This window comes from Cinclus cinclus, chromosome 4, assembly GCF_963662255.1.
Source record: "Cinclus cinclus chromosome 4, bCinCin1.1, whole genome shotgun sequence".
NCBI classification, from domain to species: Eukaryota; Metazoa; Chordata; class Aves; order Passeriformes; family Cinclidae; genus Cinclus; species Cinclus cinclus.
Window position 1 is genome coordinate 63,156,839 of NC_085049.1, and position 20,632 is coordinate 63,177,470.

At 36.9% G+C, this 20,632-nt stretch overlaps 1 protein-coding gene across 9 annotated transcripts in view; it reads left to right on the top strand.

Moving 5' to 3' along the window:
• The window catches only part of CDK17 (cyclin dependent kinase 17), an 89,225-nt gene that overhangs the window by 52,274 nt on the left and 16,319 nt on the right, over positions 1-20,632 (top strand). For all 9 annotated transcript variants that reach the window (XM_062492359.1, XM_062492361.1, XM_062492358.1 and 6 more), the window contains 2 exons: positions 2,212-2,345; positions 18,715-18,840. In XM_062492359.1, coding sequence (XP_062348343.1) covers positions 2,212-2,345; positions 18,715-18,840 — 260 coding nt within the window. The remainder of the gene's footprint in view (positions 1-2,211; positions 2,346-18,714; positions 18,841-20,632) is intronic.

Here is a 20,632-nt window from a genome sequence, read left to right on the forward strand (position 1 = left end):
AACTGTCCCTTGCCTAGCTTCCATAAAGAAACTAGACTTTGGGTCCCAACCAATGGGCTTGTTCTAACATGAAGGTAAATAGATAGGGGAACAGTTGTCAGGAGCTGTTACGCTTTATTTTACTAACAGAATCTCAAGAGCTGTAATTGCTAAATTGGATTACATGACCTCTCAGAAAAGTATTTTAAAACAAAGTTTTTATTAAAAAACCCATATGGTGAATGTGCTGTTATACCAGATATAACAGTGCTGGCATAAAAGCTTTGCTGCAAGTGGTGTTTCCAGTAATGCTTTTATATTACTACAATTAATTTTCCGCAGTTTGTTAGAGATTTTTAAAAAGATAGCTGTCGAGTCACTGCAGAGAATAAGACATTTCTTAGAGAGTTAGCAAAAAAGAGTCACATTTTTTCTGCTTGGCTTCAAAACTAAGGCTGATCTTTAGGAACCGCTATGTGAAAATCTTTTCCTGTGATTCAAATTGCCATGCCTTTAGAAGCACTGATGAGTATTTAGCTTGTTTGAAATCAGAAAATTGCTTATTATATAAGGAGTGCAGAATATGTATTTTTTTTTTTAATTTAATCAAAATCTGAGCATGACTTGCAGGGAAAATTCTGATTCAGTGTGGATTTTTAATAGAAACCCAATATAAATGTGCATCACTGCTGGAAAATTTGCTTTGTGCATGAGATGCATTCTTTGTGTTTAATTACAGTATTTTGAGTTAAAATATGTGATGCTAGTAGCTTACAAATTAATCTTTCTTTTTAGATCCATTCTGTTTTCCATAAAAGGAAATTGTTTTTACTGAGGAAGAATATGTTCCTTTGAAGTGGGGATGATTCTATGTGAGCCAAGATAGACAAAAATTTTAGAAGATGTGCAGATAATGATACATTGCCCTAATGGAATTTTTTTTTTCCCTAGAAAACCCTATTTTCTTGCTTGTTAATGGTGGTGGAACTTGCAGTTTCTCTTTTGGTTTTGGGGGGCTTTTTTAAGTTGCTGTAATGCTTTGTGAATGTTAAATACTTTCAAGTGTGTTAGTGGTGAGGCTGAATTGGTTTCTGTGTGTTTTGCTAATATTAGCGTGTTTTAGGGATAGAGTTCTGGGATTTTTAGTTGCTCCTCAGGTCTCTTACACCTTGTAGAGGATAATGATTACTAGCAAGGATCAGGAGACAGCGGGTAAACTGGTGTCTTTTGAAGCACCTACTTTACACGTATAGCTATTGAATTTCCAGAGTAATTTTGGAGTTCAGGTATTTTGAAGTTGAGCATGAAGTATTGCTCATCATGAATTGCTTGTACCAGTTTCTCATGTGTCCTTTTGCAAATCATTTGGCTCTTTGTGCTATAATGACACTGCCTTGATTTTCTTTTGTTCACTACAGTGTTTTTCTCCAAAGTCTGAAAAATTCTTTGATGCTTGAAAGCAATACTATGTACATACATATGTGTATATGTAATATGCATAAGCTTTTATGTGCATGAATTTTACGGGTTGTTTAAAACTTAACAGTTTCAATTGACGTGAAGATCCTGCATCACATAACTCAGGCAGTTAGGTAAATTCCTCCATATGGTCACAACTTTCACTTAATATTTCTTAAAAGTCAAGTCTTCTACTCAGTGCACTTGTGAACTGTGGGCCTTGATTTAGATGTTGATGATAGACCCCCTGACTTCACATGTGGATGCTGGGGGATTTTATATTTGAAGGTTCTGTATTTGTCATTTTTGAAAACACTACTATGCCTCTTTGTAGGACTTACAAGAAGATACATTCAGGTTACCGGCATCAGTAGTCTGATTTGAAAATACGAATTATTCTCAGTAACGTTGTATATCCAAGAGCAGCTAAAAGAGAAGTGGTACAGAGGGATTTTAGGAACCAAAGCTGGGAGAGGGACTTGGCTTTTGGGAATTACAGTTGGGATTGGAATGTCTCTTCTTCGTTTTAGAAAACTGAGTTCTGCTGCAGTTCAAATAACTTAGCGTAGAATTTCTATAAAGTAATCCTGTTCATTTTGTGGTTATTACTGAGCAATAAAAAGTATCTATCAAGACTGCCATGGCTGTGATGGGTCTTTGACTCTGCTGAGTAACTCAATGCACAGTAATGATTCAGTTATTTTCCATCTGTACAAAAGAGCTGTTTGAGGCATTGCTGTTTAACTATTTTCAATTCTTTGGATTATTTTAAAGATATTGTTCATGAAAATTTGAAAATGGGGTCGGATGGAGAAAGTGACCAAGCATCTGGAACATCATCTGATGAAGTTCAGTCTCCCACAGGAGTTTGTCTCAGAAACCGGATACACAGACGAATCTCAATGGAGGTAATTCACTTTTCATATAAGGATCATTTAAATTGTCAGGAGAGTTGGGGGTTGTTTTAATAGTTTGTTTAACTGGTTGTCTTCTCAGTTAACGATGATCAACCATTCTGCCTTGTATTTCATGCAGAGAGCATTATTTTAATGCTATTTAAATTTGTCTCCATTTGTCACACAGAACAATGGTTATCTTGCACTGTTTACAAGCTGTTAATTTTGAAAATCTCAATACGTTTTGGAACTTGAGTTTTTGGGAGGAATTTCTTAAGTGTAGCACTTGAATAGCTTTCTGTTGCATTGTGTGCATGCCACTGAATGTATTCAAGAAGATACATGGTTTAGACGTTTTTACTTAACACTGTTTTCTAGTCTTTGCAAAACTAATGCTACAGCAGTAGCAATGGTCCTGACTGCTTCAGCCCTTTCCTCTCTTCCTGTTTTTTTTTTTCATGAACGGAACTTTACAGGATGGTAAACAAAAGGAGGAAAAGTACCTTATGAATAACTGTGCACATAATTTCCTTTATTTATGAGTCTCATTATGAATACTAGCCACCCTTGTGCTTGCTTTGTTGTCATTTCCCTTGGTGAACTAAAACAGAACACTTCCCTTTCTCTAGAGTGTATAAAAGGTACAGTTACAATGTCTTTGTTACAGAAGCACGTAGGATTTTGTAGTTGCTGCTTTACAGTATACATAACAATAGCAACGAAGCATAGCTGTAAGATTTTGAATCTTCATTCAAGGCCTCATATCAAATGCTGGATTGGGAAATTGGTTTGGATAAGTTACAGTAGGGTGTACAAGCCAAAAATTTTTTGTTTGTGAGGCATTCTGTTATGCTTGGAATTCCAAGATCCCAAGCATATAGTGCAGATATAATTTCAAAAATGTATGAATTAGCTGTATTAGTTATTTAGATAGTTTCTTGCACCTGGGAGGTTTTTTTATTCAAATTCTTAAATTTCTGTATTGTTTGATCTAAGAGCTTTGTTCTCCTGGCTTTGCCTGCTGCAGTTTACTTGGGAGAATAAAGGTAGGTTTATTGGTTTATGCAGGATACTTAAACTAGGGAAAAAAGTCATTGTGAAAACCTGCTTATCAGAATGTACACTGGAGAAACTAAAACCCAAGGAAATTACTTAAAAGGATTATTTCCTTTTTGTTCATTGTCTCTTTCTTCTCCATTTTGAAATGCATATTTAGAACAGGAAAGAAACAAAGAAATTAATGGTTCATAATGAAATTAACAAACTGAAATGGAAATCCGTCAAGTCTTCAGAGAGAGCTAAGAACCATTAAAGAATTCTCTTTAGTATTGGAATTCAAGAATTCCAAAATAAATTACTAAAGAACTCAGGAATAGTAAAGGTCAGGAAAATCCTGTGTAATTTTTTAGAAGGGTTTTTTTTGGTTTTTTGTCCCAAATAAAAGCATCTTTTCTTTTGCACCTTTAATTTTAAAACAATTCTAATATTTCTGTTTAAGTGGGTTTGGGAAGCTTTTAGGATTTGTTTATGCAATGCTAATTTTCTCGCTTCCCTTCAAATTCCAAGTGCTTGCTTCTGACTGTTGAAGTTAGCATTGTTTCTTCATTGACTTGCTCAGTCAATGAGAAAACAAATAGTTTTTTGGCACCTCTTCATGTATATTCTGTGGGAATCATAATGTTTCCCTCAAATCACCGTAGTATTGATACAGGGACTTTTTCTGTAAGATTCCGTGTTGAAGTGTGCAGACAGTCTCAATTCTGAATTTTAAGAATTAGTTTTTGGTGGACTTGAGTTTGCTTTTTACAAGTACGTCGTAGCAGATTAGGTTAGACTTGTACCTGTTTGTGTATTCCAGAGGGAGGAAAATACAACTGCCTCGTAGTTGTGGTTCACATACCTTTCTGATGATAATCTTTTCAGTCAACTTTCTCATTTCCTAAGTGAAAAGTCTTTAATGATTACATTATTTGCCTGTCTTTTCATCCTGCTTATCCCATGGGTCATCTTCTGTCAGTTTTGACAGATGGCTAGAAATCTTAAGATTCTTGTTCTCTATTAATTTCTGTGAAAAAAGCTCTGCATGGGGATGCAATTGCTTATGTATTCACTGCTAGTTGAAAACCACAATATCCAGCTGTGAGTTGAGTTGCAAGATACAAATCCACAAAGAAGACCCAGTTTTATTCATTTTGCTCTTTGTGGAATGGTATAACTTACTACCTTGACCTTTGAGGGAACCAAAGCAAGATTTCTTTGCTCTTGTAAAAAGTTGTGCCAATATGCCTTGTGGGATTTGCGTCATGGTGCTGGCTGATTAAGTAGTAGCAATGTGATTATATAAAGAGAAAGAAACAATCTATGTTGTGAAGTAAGTTTCTGTTATTTCAGTTTTATTTTGATGGCTGGTGGGGATCTGTTGTCTCTAGACATTTGGTAGACTGAGGACATACTCCCTTTTTAGCCATTTAGGATGAGTTATAGCTGTTTGCTGTACATCAGAAGTTGGAGTAAATTAGTACATGTGTGACAGAATGTTTTTGCTGTAGTCTGCTGAAGGCATTAGCTTCAGCTGAAATCCACTGTAGGATGTATTTGATTAAACACATACAAATGGATAACGTGATAAAGCAATATTCCTCATTCCTCCTCACCAAGATGAATGTGCCTGTCACACTATGGCTGTGTCCTTTCTTGTGTTTAGTTTGACTGATATTAGCTGTATTTATAGTGGTTTTGTACATAGTTTATTGGTTATGTGTGTTTGGTTCTTTCTGCTAAATTGACAGAAGTCCTAATTCATTTTGAAGGTAACTAATCAGGTAAAGTTGAAACCTTGACACTGTCCTTTTTACTTATAGGAATTTTGTATATATGTAACCAAATTTTTTATGCTGAGCTTGAACTTCCTCTAAAATTTGGAAAATTAACAACCCAAACAGGTTTTATTAAATGCTTGCTAAAAAAATGCATAATGTACTCAAAGTGCTAATTATAAAAAAATTGTTATTCCTGACTTATTTTGTCCATTAGAATACACATCACATTCTCATTTTTAGTGCCCATCCCCACTGCAGATAAATAATGAATAGCTACAAAATAAAATGTTGTCAAAGAGAAGACATATTCTTTGTGGCAGAATATATGAAAGAGTCTTTTGGGAAATAAAACTTGATCTTTCTAAAATTTTCATATAGAGAAATACAAAATAGACAGTGGAGAGAGAAATGAAAAATGTATTTGTTATAGCAGAATCTCCATAGCAATAGAAAGCTGAAATTTCACAACCTTAAATTATCCTGCTTTAGATAGAAAATCATCATACTGAAATGTAACTTAAATATGAAACATTTTAAATACGAAAGAGTGATAATGCAGTGAGAGAGAATCCTGCTCTGCAGTGAGAAGTCTGCCAGGGTGAAAGCTTTCCATGCACAGTAGCAGCCATGGAAATATCAGCTTTCATTCTGTGATATCCACCCCCACCCCCATTCCCCCATCAGTTATAATTTATGCCAGCGTGACAGGGAGATGATAATGTGGTTGCTTCTGAATTTGACAATGCTGCAGTTGTGGTTCGAGATGTTTTTGGGTTTTTTTTAATGATTGTTCCTTGTTATCATGTGCTTAGAAGACAAAGAGCAAATACCAGCCTCATTGTGTTGCCTAGATAAAGTTTATTTTGCTTGTAATCCACAGGCTACAAATTGTCAGTAAAGCAGTTGCTTTTGTTTTTTTTTTTTCCCCCTCCTTCCTTCCACTTGTTCAGACAGGAACCATGCTGACAGTAGGTGTGAGCATCTATTGTGTGAAGAGTATGGCTTCAAACAGCTGTTAGGTTTTAATTAAAATGTCTTCTACTCTATATGCTAATAATAACATGCTAATACTAATGATTATTTACTAAATCAGTAAAATTGTTTATCACGCAAAATGGATGGAATAATTTTTTCAAGTGTCAGTGATACAGCTTAAGAATGTCTGCATGTACAGCTCTATTTTAAGTGCAGGTGCTTTCATCATGCAATGAGAAACGCCTCCAGGTCACGGAACTATAGCTTAAAGCATTTTCAGTTTGATTTTGCTGGAAAAGAAGTAAAGCATTACTATAAGTAAAGAAGTAATGCATTAATATAAATTCATGTCACAAGCTGTAAGTGTTCACTAGAGGCCCTGTGCCCATGCACTGGATAGTGAGTGCATCATTAAGAGCTGTGGTGGATAAAAAATAAGGAGAAACATTCTGTGCAGATTGAAACATCTGTTTCCCTTTCCCAGATGTCCAAGGTCTGTTAGCTGTCTTAGCATGTGAACTGGCAGAGGGCCATAACCCACTGTTCACCAGCCTGTTTCCCAGATATTTTATCCTGAGAAACAGTCCTTATCCATCCAACTGTCACATTAGTGACAGAAGTGTGTTCCAGATCAGACTGCTCCTACCACACTCCTATAGGGTATAGTTCTCCCCTGGGAGGATTAGCTGCAGGGTTAGTACTTGTAGCTGAAGAGAGGAAAATACGAAGGCTGCAGATTGATGCTGTAGGCAGGAGTGTGTCGTGATGGTCACCTTCTAAAAGTAAGAATGGAGATGAGAAATAAGTTTTCTGTTAGCTTCAGTCTTCACCAGGGTGTAACTGCTTATGGGGTCTTGACACACAGCCTGAGTAACTCAACATGCTGTTGGTCTACCTGGGCAGGTGTACTTTCTCCAAAGAACAATACACAAAATTAATTGATGTTTTGGCTAATGAAAGTGTTAAGAATTTGTTGATAGGCTTCAGATTAGAATGCGGTTCATAGGTCCCCATTCTCATATGCAGATAGGGCACTCTCACCTCTGTTGAATTGTTTAAATGCTTGAACAGCAGACTGGATGCAGTGATACTGATCTGGGCTTGTGGTCATGGGCAGTACAGTATTTTCTTCTGCCATTAGTGTTGGAAGCAGGAAGCCACTTGTTCCAAAATAGCCTGAGCATTCTGCCCTAGGTATCTTGCCATCCAGGAGGCCTCCGTGTATAGGAAGCAGTCATTACCACCTGGGCTTCTCTCTGACTCCTGAGAAAGCAGTAGTTTTTTTTTCTGATTGTCACTTCTGTGACTCTAAGCACATGATCACCTGCAAGAAGATTTCAGTACTGGACAGAAAAAAAATTGAAGCTAAATATAATCAAATCTTCTTTTGATTTTCAGTGGTCACATGTAATATCTCCATAATTCAGTCATGCTTGTCTCATTATTCTCAACCTTTTTCAAGGTTACACTAGAAAATGTGTCACCATTTTTATAAACTCCCACTTTCACGTTTCCATGACCCTTGGTGATTTCAAACGCCCCCTTCTGAAGCCTCAAGTGTATGTTCTAAATTACTAGTATAGTTTTGATTAAGATGATGGACCCTTTTGATCTATATGATTTGCAGACTCCTTTCTTCTACAGAGCACTGACACTGCAACAAGAAAAATAATTTCAGTTTAGATAACAGATGAATTTAAGGTGCGTTTTACTAGACCTTTTTAAAGGATAACTGCCTTTGTTATCAGCAGTTAACACTTCTTTTGCCCTTCTGTTGGGAACTTGTGTCATTCTGGTGCTAAAGTTCTTGCATTCCACTCGCAAATTCTCCTTTAGAAAAGTTTCTGCACTAGGCAGTGTTCTTTCTGTAAGGATAGAATATATGCTTTTTTGGTCTTGTGTCTTGATGACTTGGATTTCCTTTAAGTTCCATTTAGGAGCAGTTAGCATCACATTGGATGTGTTCAGTCATCTATAAAACACATCTCTCATAATCACAGAAATGCATCAGTTGAGAAGTCAGTAATGGGTTGCAGTTCCATACCCTGTACTCCAGCCATATTTTTGTCCAGGATGGTCAGATTTCCCATTTTCATATTCAAGAAATCTGGTAATTTTTAATTAGCCACTTTTTTCATGGAACTTACCTTTTGGTACTTAAAGCATTGTTGATCATGTAAATGCTAGCATTAGTAATTAATATTACACAGAACTGTTTTAAAGGTCCAAGTTTGTGTTTCTGCAGTGGTGTGTTCTTTTTCCTTCCTCTTGGCCTCCTTTTTCTTACAAGCTGGTAACCTGCACTATCTGTTTTCTTTTGGGGCAGTTTCTCTTGCTACTGTGTTACAGAAACTGATGAAAACATACAGAAATCTATGTTTAAAAACCAGAAAGGTGTAGTAGTAAGTGAGGCAGATCTTGCTTTATTAGCTTCTGTTCCTGCTCAGCACCTACCACTGAGTCAAACAGCCATAGATCCTGAATTTCAGCAGGGTTTATATTGAGGCTGATGCTACAGAGGGATATCTTGATAGGTGATAACTTAGAAGGCAAACAAAATCAGACATGATATTTTTATGGTTGTTACTATTTTTCGTATTTGTCCTTATAGTCTCTAAATGCACTTCCTGACAAGCTTTCTGATGCAATAAAATAATAACAAAAGAAAAAACAAAACAAAAAAAAACCCAAGACTTTTCAAGTGCTTCTGTTTTAATCTGTCACAAATTCCTTGTGTATTTATATACTTGCTGAAAGGAAAGTTAATTTCTCACATTTGATTTTCATTTCTCTCATATTTTTCAAAACTGATTTTATGACACGTGTTTGTTTTGGTTTGGTTTGATTGGTTGTGAATAGAAGCTCCTGGAATGCAGTTTGTGAACACTGTGTTTGTGTTTTTGCTAAACAATTTAAACCTTACTCTTTAAAACTATTGGGAGAGATTAAGTAAATAAAATAACCTGTGGTTTTGGTTTTTTTAAATGTGTGAAAGAGCAGGTTTTTTTCAGCTAGTTGGTAGCCTAAGCTGCATATCCATGAAATGAAAATTCTCACTGGAAGTACTTTGAAAGTATTCAGAATTAATTGTTTTTGGCCTGTAATTCTAATTTTGTGCCTTCAAAAATAATTGTTGCAAATACTGCTGAAAAGATGCTTAGCACATTTCCTAAGGTTTTCATGGTACTAAAGTAAATAAAAACAGAGATATCTGCTTGCTATGCTGGTTTCTATGCTTTTAATTTTTATATTACTTATATTTATTCCGCATTTTTGAGGGCCATAGCTACTGTAGATACTGGCAATAATGTTCTTCAGCTGCTGGCAGTCAAGTCCTTGCTTTGTTGGTTGATGATAGTAGATGCACTGGGAAAATGTGACACCTAGTCCAAAAGCAGAGATTTAACCCTAGTTTGTAGTAGTAATATTTCACTGATTACACTTGTCTCCTTGTCTTTGCCTGGCATGTCAAACTCCAATCTGACAAACTGTGTTTATGTTGGGCAAGAGCCAGAGAACATGCATTGTCTGTGGTCAGTGGTATTTCTTCTGAGTCTGAAATGGCCTGTGGGCTCAATCTCATGATAAAATCCCTGAAAGTGCTTTCTGTACTCCATTAGCATATTTGGAGGAAAACTTTTGATTTAATTGATGAATGAACTCCACTGTATTTAGGGTTGATTCTGTCTCAGATGTAAAAAAGTGCCTTCATTCTGTTCTCAAAATTGACACTTTCTTAAGTTGTGTTGCCTTTCAACAGACTGGCTGAAGACCAGCACGGATTTGTGGTGTGAGATCTAGAAGTGATCCTTTGTATATGGATCTTAAGATTGTATTCTCATTATTGCTGCTAACAGAAGAGATTCTTTGATGACTCTCCTCAAACATAGCAGAATAGTAATTGAATAATTTAATGATTTAATGTTTTCAGTTAAATAGTAACAACAACAACATTCAAGTAGAAAGGAAAAATGTAATATTCAGACATAAATCATACTGCTAAGGCAGAAAAAAAACGCACTTTATGCATCATAATGAAATGACAGCTAAACCTGTCAGTTGTGTGGGGGAATGATGATGGCCTTATATATGTATAAGGAAAACTGGTATAGATAACTCAACCCAGCTTTTAAAATAGTCATTTTGGTTACAGTAATTGAAACCTGTTTATAAAGGTATTGAAATAGTGTGCTGCAAGGATGTTACAGGTTTCTTTTGGTGCATGTGTATGCTGGTGTTTTTCTTCAAGACCTTGAAGCTCTACAGAGCTGTAATCAAATAACAGTTTTTTACAAATAGGTTCTCTGGTTTGGGGTTGGTTTGTTTTTTGGTGTTTTTTTTGTATTTACTTTTGCCTCTAGCAGTATTGTTGCATGTCATAATTCTGTAGAGAATCTAGTTGGCTTCAACTGTGCTGTCATTTGACAAAAATGCACTGAAATTTGATAAGGCAACCTTCAGAAAAAAACTCCATATGGTATCTGATAATTAAAATTATGTAGTAAGCACATGCTTAGAAGTTCTATATTGGAATGTTTAAAATCTTACTGGCACAAGCTAATGTCTTTAATTTGTTTCCTTTGTGTATTGTGAGGTAGCACATAAAACCCATTCTTAGTTAAAATATGCAAGGAAAGAATAGTGTAAAAATTTGGTTGGTTTTGGAGGTGCTTTTACAGTAAGCATGTAATGAAGTTGAATTGTGTTGCATAGAGGGTTATATGATTTTTGGATGTAATTAAGCATTCTCCAGTGAACAAAAGCACAGTGACTTGCTAGTGAGCAGCCTGTGGCTGCAGCTGAGATGTCTCACTGGTGCTCACTATTCAGACCGATGCATACACAAGAGCATTTTCATGTGATCCATAGTGGATTGTTTGGACCATCATACTGATGTCTGTAGACTCAGAAGAACAATTCTTTTTTCTTCGTGGTGCTGTGACAATGTTTCATGAACGGAATTCAGCAGAATCAACTCTTAAAAGATACACTAAAATTTAAGGGAGAGGTGACCAGCAAGTTGTCTGCTGCCATATATAGTAAGTACATACCTTAAGTAATGGTTGGTCTGGAAATGGAGTTCACCAGTAAACATAATAGCCAAAGCAATAAGGATTGGTATATAATGATGCAGCTTGACAGTGTCATTTGTGTCATCCCCTGACAGAGACAGCTTCCCACTCCCCTTGGCTCCTAACCTTGTATTAGTGGATAATTAGTTCCTTTGTTTGGAAGGGGTGGTTATCAGACTTTCTTACGCCCAGCCCTTTCTCCTCCAAAAGCAATGGGAACATCTGGCCACAGGCAGTGAAATACAGGCTTTGGAGATAACTTAGCTGTTACGTTTGCTAAATTAAACATTCAAGAAGAATTAACTGAGGCTGATGTTTATTAGGGTTATCCCTTCAAGTTTTTTTCTGAAACTATACACAAATTTTCCTTCTCTTGCTGCAGTTGTGAGTATGGTAGCAGTCTGAAATGGCCTGTGAGTGAGTGCAAAAATTAGCAGCACTTGGAGTCCAGTAGGTGCAAGAGACTTACTGTTGGAGCAAGAAAGGAGCACTCTGTGCAGATTGGCACATTTGTTACAGCTTAGAAATTAAAATAGTCTGATTTTTGTTTCTGCTTTTTGTAGTGTAGTTAAAATTGGGCTTGGGAGAAGACCTCAACAATCCTTCCCTGTGGCAATTCTCGGGTACTTTTTGTGTTAAATGATTTTTTTTTTTTTCTGTTTCATCATAAATATTAATATTTATTGTTTAAATGTGCTGTTTAAGACAAAGACTTAATGACTTGACAGAAGACAGACTAAAAAATGTGAATGTTTCAAGTTGCTTCTTTTTAGAGCAGTTTTAACATGTAGAGTTCAAACCTTGTCTATCCTGAGTTAGAATCATCTTTGTCAACTTCACTTAAATTAACTGAAGTGTATAGTGCATCTTGGCCAAAAAGAAAGGTGAATTAAGGAGCTCTAAGTTTTTTTGTTATTATACCTGATTTAAAGTGGAAAATGTTAACAGTGTTCTTTTCACAAATGAAAAATAGGTTTATTTTGTAAAATAGTGTACTTTTTTGACAAGGTTGAAAAGGAGTGAAAATTACCTATTGGTTGGGAATGAGACTTTCTGAAAGTGTCACAATGTGGCACTATGTAGTATTAAATGACTAAAGTCAGGCAATTATGAAAGGGAATAGCTGGTAAGTTTGTATCATAGGAATAGGAGATGAGAAAAGGATAGATCACTATGGAAAAAGTCAGTAGAGGTGAAAAACAGAATGTGGTAACAAAATTCTAGTTTTAAAGTCTTGTGAATGATTTACTATGGACAGCAAGTGAAGACGCTGATGTTTGTAATAGGATTTTAAGCCATCCAGAAGAGGACCAGAGGTAATGAAATAAAAAGTTAGGACTTTTGGGGTTTACTTCAATGTGTGAAAAACAGACCAAGTTTGGGAGCAAGATTGTATTTTGTTTGTTTGTTTGTTTTTCACTTAGAACACAGGTTTGTTTATATAAAATTTCAATTCCTCAGCTCACAGAGCTTGCAGAATTTAAGTTGCAATTCCTGCCTCCTCTTCTTGTACTCAAGCATAAGTAGTTGGTGGTAGATGGAACTTCCACATCAGGTTACAGCAACACAGTTGGATGTTAGCCAGATGAAAGAAAAGGCTGGACAAAGTGTAGCTCTTCTTAGAACATTTGCTGTAGCTGGCATTAGAAATAGATGATAAAGATAAGCACAAGTTAGGGTAGTTTATCTCCATGGAAAACAAAGTGGCATTAGTGTCACAAGTGCTTACATGTTTATCTGCCATGAAGCAGAGTAGGACAAATAGGAAACTAGTTTCAGACAAATTACAAAAATAGATGCATTTCTCTGCCAGTAATACCAGTAGTAAAGCAAAACTGAGACCTGCATTGCATATGAGGATAGAAAAAGTGTTTTCAAATTGTAGAAGGCGAAGGAAAATGCCACAAGCATTCCTGTTCCCCTGACAAATCAGACAGTGGCTGAATATGTTCTCCAGAGTATAATCTGGAGCTGGCTCAAAAAATAGCTCATTAAATAACATACGGTTAACTGTCGGCATTAGATCATAGAGAGTACCACATTTATTGAATACTGATATATTTTGTTGCAAGTTGACCCTAAAGATAAGTATAAAAGAATTAACTATAAAATGCTATGAATTGACAGAAGGTTTTTTTTTCATAAATTAGACCTCATTTGGAAAAATAAATCCTAGTTCTATACAAGAAAGTAATACAGTTTCAGTTCTGTAAAAGATTATTTGTTTTACCTGAAGTACTTTGTTGCCCTTAAAAGCTAAGGTTTTGCATTCCAGTAAACCCTTGCTTCTTAAGAGTTATAAAGAAATGTACCCAAATTCTCTCACTCATAGTTGAGGGTCTGTGTACACCACTTACACACCTGTTATGTTTAAAAATGGATATATAAAATAAAATAGGGAGTTGCTCTAATTTACTGCCTTTAAAAATTTAGAAGATTTATAAAGGGATGCAAAGAAGCGTTAAAAAAGGACATTTAACTCTGTAGTATTGACAGTCTCAAAGAGCATAGGGAAAATTCAGTCCTGCCATTAATTTTGCATGTTACTTTATGACTTCTTTAAACAGCATCGTAAAAAATTTTTTTACACCTTGATTTAAGTTTTTTAGTTTTTTCTTCACACCAAAACAACACAAGCCATGTGGTTTAGAAGAGCAGGTTTTGCTGCCGATAAAGCAGCGATAGCAGGATTGCAGTGGGATGGCTGCAGGAGCAACAGAGGGAGCGGAGATGGTGATTGCATCTGATGGGCACGTCCTGGCTTCCTACAGCAAGGCCAGACTCCCCATAAAGGCTGGTCAGCACCAGCAGGGGAACAAGTTGATTCCCCTGGGCTTGGCAGCTAACCCAGCTGGCCAAAGGGCTATTCTGTGCCATCTGGCATGGCACTTGGACATAAAAACTGGAGCAGGAGGGAGGAAGGAAGACATCTGTGGCTGTGGCATTTTGTCTTCCACTTCTTGAGCCACGTGTGAAGAACTGCTTTCTGGGAAGCAGTTGCAGACACCTGTGTGCCAATGGGAAGCTGTGAATCAGTTCCTTTTCCCATTCTGCTAGGGCACGTGGCTTTTGCTCTCGCTATTAAACTGCTGTTACCTGCGCCCCCAAGTCTCCTCACCATCCCTCAGTCTTCTCTGTGTTTTGTGGGAGCAGAGAGTGAGTGCTCCACTGGGTGAAGCAACACTTGACTCTTCACCAGGGTCAGACCATAGTGGGAGGACAAGTGTTCTGCTGCCATCAGATGACCAGGCTGCCTGAGTGTCAGCAGACTGCCTGGTCTTGAACACTTAAGGCTCAAAAATGGTAGGTGTGTGGTAGGTTCTTGCTGTTCTTTTCACATTATCTCAGTTAAATTAACTGGGTTTTTCAACTGTGTCAGACTGATGTAATTTTAGTTTCCATTTTTTTTCTTTAGCCACTAGGAAACTTGTGCTTATTCCTGTCATGCACATCTAATGAGTCCCCTTTCATGTTCCCGTATAGCATTTAATTATAATTGCTTGCTTTTCCCAAGAGGTGGCTGCTTCAATTATTGTAAAAACTGGGAGAAATTGAGGTGGTGCAGACAAATGTGACAATAATTTCTTCCTTTTGGGTATTTGGGTTTGTAGACTAAATTACTTTCTTCAATTTTGTCTATTTTAAGGAGTTAGGTAAAGGAAAACTGTAATACAAAGAAGACTTCTTACATACCATTCTATGATCTTTCCAATATTGGTGTCATAAAAGCTTTCTGGCTAGTAGGTAACAATTTTAAAGTATGGTTTTAAAAAGGAAGTCTCGGATTGTTTGTCTTTCTAGCATAGCCAAATAAGCATGAGTTTTGGAATTATAGTAGTGTAAATTGTTAGGAGGAAAAAATCTATAAAGTAACTACTGCAGTTTCCATGAAATCATTATGGTTTTCTCACAGAAAAGAACCTTTCTTCAGCTCAAGAAAGTTAAGAAGAATTGGTACTGTTTTGATTTTATTTATAACATGGTAAAAACTTAGGCTTTCAGCACTTAATACTCTAATACTCCTTTTTTTATTATTATTTTTCTTGTTAAAGACTATAAGGTATTCTAATTCTAAAACAAGTCTCCCTTTCCCTTCAGGTTGTGGTATGTTGATCAGGGTTTTTTTAAAGAAAGACATTGCAGAGGATGGAGATGAAAATTGTTGTGTTATGTAAAAGTGGATTATTTTCTTTTGGGGGGGGCTTACCTGAATTGTAGCAGATTTTGGCCTTTGCAGCAGTTAGGTACTTACACTCAAACTGTACTACCTACTGTGGAGCACCAAATGTAACAACTTAAGGTCTTGGTTTAGAACTGAGGATGTCACATGAATCTCTGAAGTAAAATCATGGGACCTGCTGCAAAAATGACATAGGCAGAGGTTTTGAGAACAAAGGACTAGGAATTCTGTAATAGATTTACGTCTACCTCCCACTATCATATTTTCTGTGCCTAAGATATTTTTATCTTGTTTCTGTGGTAGCTGGGCTTCAAAGTAATGGATTCTTTGTACCTGTGTAGAATCGTAGGCTTGCTTTGTTTCCCTTGCCCTCCATGTGAAAAGGTGCATGTTTATTGGTGGCGGGCACAGTACACACTTAATGGCAGTTTTCAAATTGCAATTGCAGCCTAAAGGCTGCCTTTGCTTCCTTCTTACATACCCATCAACTTTGTATGCTTGAGAGTGCTTTTTGGAAGCCGTGGAGGTGGGTTTGAAACACCACTTCAGCTGTGCCAATCATGGATGCTGTGCAGGGAGAAGAACATGCATATGGAGAGCTTTGGGGTACAATCAGGTCAGTATTTCTTGAGGCCTTTGAGTTGAGGTCCATAACTTCAGTATCCCTATAAAATTTTCTGTTATAATCCCTATAAACACACTTGTTAAACAAGTACTGTGGGACAGTGAGAGCACTATAACAGGTTTCTGTGCCACAAGAGTTAATAGGTAAAAATAGAAAAAAAGCTGTTTTGTCACAGTTTATAGGATAGTGGTGGTATCTGTTGTGTTTAGGAAGTTACATTGAAGAAACTCAGCTCACTGATCTTTTCTTTTGTTCTTCTGGTATTTGTCAAATTGTTCTTGAGCTATCAGAATAAGCAAAAAGCCAGTATATTCACCCAGTGTTCATCTGGGATTACATTAGGAAGGTGAGGTAGAAACTGATGCTGATCTTTTTCCAGTCATCCTGGCTTGTCCCAGCAGTGTCATGGTTCTACTCTGCAGTGAGATGTCAGAGCTGCTTTCTTTAAGTCAACGTGGCATGCCTTCCTTTGTGCTCAACTGTTGTGAACAGCTACCAGAGTTTTCTGAATACAGTAAGTTATAGGATGAAATAATTTCTTTTGTCATCTGAAACTCTCTTCAGTAGGAGAGAAGCATTAGCAGAGCCTGGTGAGAAGAAGGAAAATACTGTTTTACCCTAGGGAATACTTGTAGGTCCTGTTACAATTCGTTTGGTTCTGCCACTCTCCCAAAAACAACACAGGCAGTTTTACAATTGCCAATGTTTTAAAAAAATTGAAATATGCAAGTTGAAATGAGTTAATAAACTAGAAAATACGCCAGAGTGGAGCCATATTTCTGTTCTCTTTTAATTTAGCTTCAAAGTGTTGGTCAAAGCTGCCATTCTGTGAACAGAATTTTTTGTTTGAAGACAGTTGAAAAATTCTGTACTAGTTAAAAAACAGACACTGATTTTTCCAGTTGTGCAAAGAAGCTCATGTTGGGCAGCAAAGCAAAAGCTAACAGACTTTGTGCTCTGTACCTAAGGAGGTGTGAGAAGCAAAAGGACAACAGGAGGATCAGCTGCCAGAAATTAGAGCTTTGCTAGGCTCTCTCAAAGATTTGTCTGTATCAGGTGACCGTAGTGAATAGCATATATAAATAATTCAGGGAGATGCATATTAGCACTTCAGTCCTACCTAAGATTGAACTAATTCCCAAATTACATAGGTTTTTCAAAGTATATCTCTTTAATTGGTGTTTTTTCTTAGCTTTTCCTCCAGGTATGTGTACAGGTCATGCATATACATGGTTCAAATACATTCTCATCACTGAAAGCTTAGCGTGTTGTTCACCAAGATCTCAAGTCTTGAAAAGTCTGATTATCCAGTTCTTTGTCAGCCTGAGCCAGTTTGGCTGCTGGCTTCCCGGGCTTGCCCTGCTGTGCCTCTCTTGCCCTGCGTTCAGGCTGTGAGCTTGTCTGACCTTACACTGAACCTCTTTGGAGCACAAAGCTGGCAGGAAGCTATGCACTTTGCCTGAGAGTTTCTTGATGATTTAGCATGCTGAAATAGTTCAAAGCTGCTGCAGACATGAGTAGAAAGCACATGGTCAAGCCTGAGGGGAACTGAACAGGGATGTAGCTGCCAACATTTGGGTTAGCTCAGGATGCCCAGCTGGAGGTGAGATAGGCAAGAGAAAAAAGTACCTTCAAGAAGGGTTTACTGCCCTCAGGTCTGTATTGATTAAATCTCAGGTCTACCAGCAGAAACACAATTAACCTCTTGTGCTGGAGAAAAGTGTGAAAACGCTGGTGCTTCCAGAGATGTCCTCAACTTCAGGGTGGAATCTCTGGCGACAGATTGTAAACTTTGATGTTGAGCATGACTTTCTTTACTTGGATAAACTACCTATGCTGAAAAACAATTCCTGCTCTTTCAGAAATGACTTCCCATTTTTATGAGTCCGGCTGTGATGTCTTTTTATCTTGTGAGATGGCAACTGGCCATTTTAAGACAATATTTAATGTTTTCGTTTCTTGGCATGTTTGAGATTAGAACCAAACTGAAAATAATAAGAATGTGCAGTCACCCCCAAAAAATATTCTTTCCCCCCTCCCACTTGGTAAAAGATGAAGTGATTTTGTTTTCCTCTTGTCTTAGAAATAATGTATGTTGTTGGAAAAATATACTGGGGAAAAGAAGAATCTGATGCAGAGAGATGGCTTTAATGGCATTCTCATTTTTGAAAGCTCTTGTAGTAAAGAGTCATAAATAAAAGAAATGTAATAATATTTGTAATAGTTGGCTGTAATAATGAAGTGAGGGGTTTTTGTGAGACTGGAAAATATGGACTAAATTTGTAGTTTTTTATAGTCAAGAGAAAGAGAGAGTGATACATTTTGAATTATGACAATCTCTTATACTAAAGTAACTGCTGTGTGAAAAAAAGCACATCCACAAGTCTCTGAATTCTCAGTTTCTGGTATTCCAGGTCTCTATACGTGTTCAAGTAAACTCAATATATTTATCCACAATGCACAGTTATTTGCATTTTAATATTTAATTCCTCTTGTCAGAGTAATAAGTCTGCACAGGTTTTTTAACCTGTTACATAAGCAAGTTGAGGTATTTTAAGAAGAGAATATGCTTTTAGAACCACTTCTGTGAGATTATTTTTCATTGTACAAATATTTCAGTTTTATGTAGTAACACCACAGACGTTAAAAGTTGTTTTAGGAAATTCTGAGTTCTTCTTATCCCTTCTCTCCTTAACATGACCTGCTGCAGGATTTGAACAAGCGCTTGTCCCTTCCCGCTGACATCAGGATACCTGATGGCTACCTGGAGAAGCTGCAGATTAACAGCCCGCCCTTTGACCAGCCAATGAGCCGGCGTTCTCGTCGAGCATCCCTAGTAAGTGTGATGCACCTGCCTTTCTAACCAACCTGCCAGGCCTACAGAATCCATTTAACACACAGGCCTGTGTTCCATAGGTACATTTCAGCTTCATTTCCACTTGGACGTTTTATTCCTGAACATCAGCATGTGCTTGTCAAAGTCCAGTGAAGAACTTTGGACCTTGTTTCATTTTTCTTGTGCTGACTTGGTGCTGTAGTATTTCTCAGTGAAGGTCCTGACCTATATAAATCAGTGGCTAAACTCAGCTCCAGAAGTGCATACTTAAATCCTTCTGCTTCTAAGAGCAGGGATGATCTGTTTGAGCAAATAGGCTACACAGTCTTAGGTCAAGGCTGTGTCCCCTCGTGATTTATTAGGAAGCAGCATAATATGAAGGCAGGTGCTCCTCACTGCTCATTTTGTATTTGATAACAGCTCCTCACTGCTCATTTTGTATTTGATAACAATCATCTCTCAGAATTGCTGTGGAGACAATAGTGGGTGTTTTGTGGGTTGTTTTGGGGTTTTTTGTGGGTTGTTTTTTGTGTGTTTTTTATTTTTTTAAAGCACATGTAATTTCCTGAAATAATGAAGGAATAAATTCACATATACCTTTTTGGATTATTGGGTTACTTTAAAAAGTAAGTCTTTTCCTTGGAGATGACAGAATGAGGATTCCTATACTGTAATTAGAGTATAAGTGCTAGAAAACTTGGGTATTTGTACATAAAAATTATGCACATCCCTGGAATAATAAAAAGCAAATAATATTGTCTTATTTTTAAAAAGTTGCTGTGTTTCAGTCACAGTTTTAGCTATCAGTGTTCTTTAGGGTTGAGGTCTTAAAGAATTGCTAGACTGTTACTGACGTCCTGAGTAAATTCACTGGTGAGAAATTTGTCACAGAGAAAAACTGAATAGGTTTATGAAGTGCACATTGTTGTTTTCTTGATTTGATTACTTATGTACTGAAAAATAAATACGAAAGTACATAGAGAGAAATAGGTTTATTAACTGTAAAATATCTTTATTTTATTGGTTATGAGCAAGATCTGTAACAAAGCAGTGTTTGAGTATTTTTGCCCTGAAAGAAAAAAACTAGTTTGCTGGACTTATAAAGGTCTGATCTGCATGCCACCTTTTACAATAACAATATTTTTTAAAAAAAGAAAATAATTGAGTGAAGCTCTGGAAGTAATGATAATTTATCAGGCTTAAATACTTGTGCCAGAATTTTGTAGCTCATTCACTGCTTAGTTGTTGCTGTAGCATGGAACTGAGGAGCAGACTTCCCCAAACCTCTCTTCAGGTCCTGGCAAAATACCTTTTCAGTAGAACCTTGCCAGTGGAGTTAAGTATTTGGGAGCTGGGGGAATTTTTCTGGTAAACCTGAATTCACTTCCTCCTTTTTCCCTTGCCCATTTAACGGTGACCCCTGAGAGCAATTGAAGTTCTCCCTTCTTTACCTCTAAGACTGACAGAAAAACAGTGCCCTCTAATGAATGTGATGTGTGCCTGGAATCAGCTTCCTGTCACAAGATTGTTTTGGTTTGCCTTTTAAAATGCTTTCATTTTTAAAGGGCTTTCAAGTCCAAAATGAAACCTGCCAGCACAGCTGTGGTATGCAGGCATGCATTTGCTATGATTTCAAACTAAGCTTTCAAAAAAAGAAACCCAAGGTGTCATTGTTCTTAAATTGTTATTGAAAGCCTGCTAGCAGACTTTTACTTACAATAGATGAGCGTTGTGCTCTGTTTCAGAGGCATGTCTTTTTTCAAGATTTAATAGGAATCAAAGGGAAAAGGCT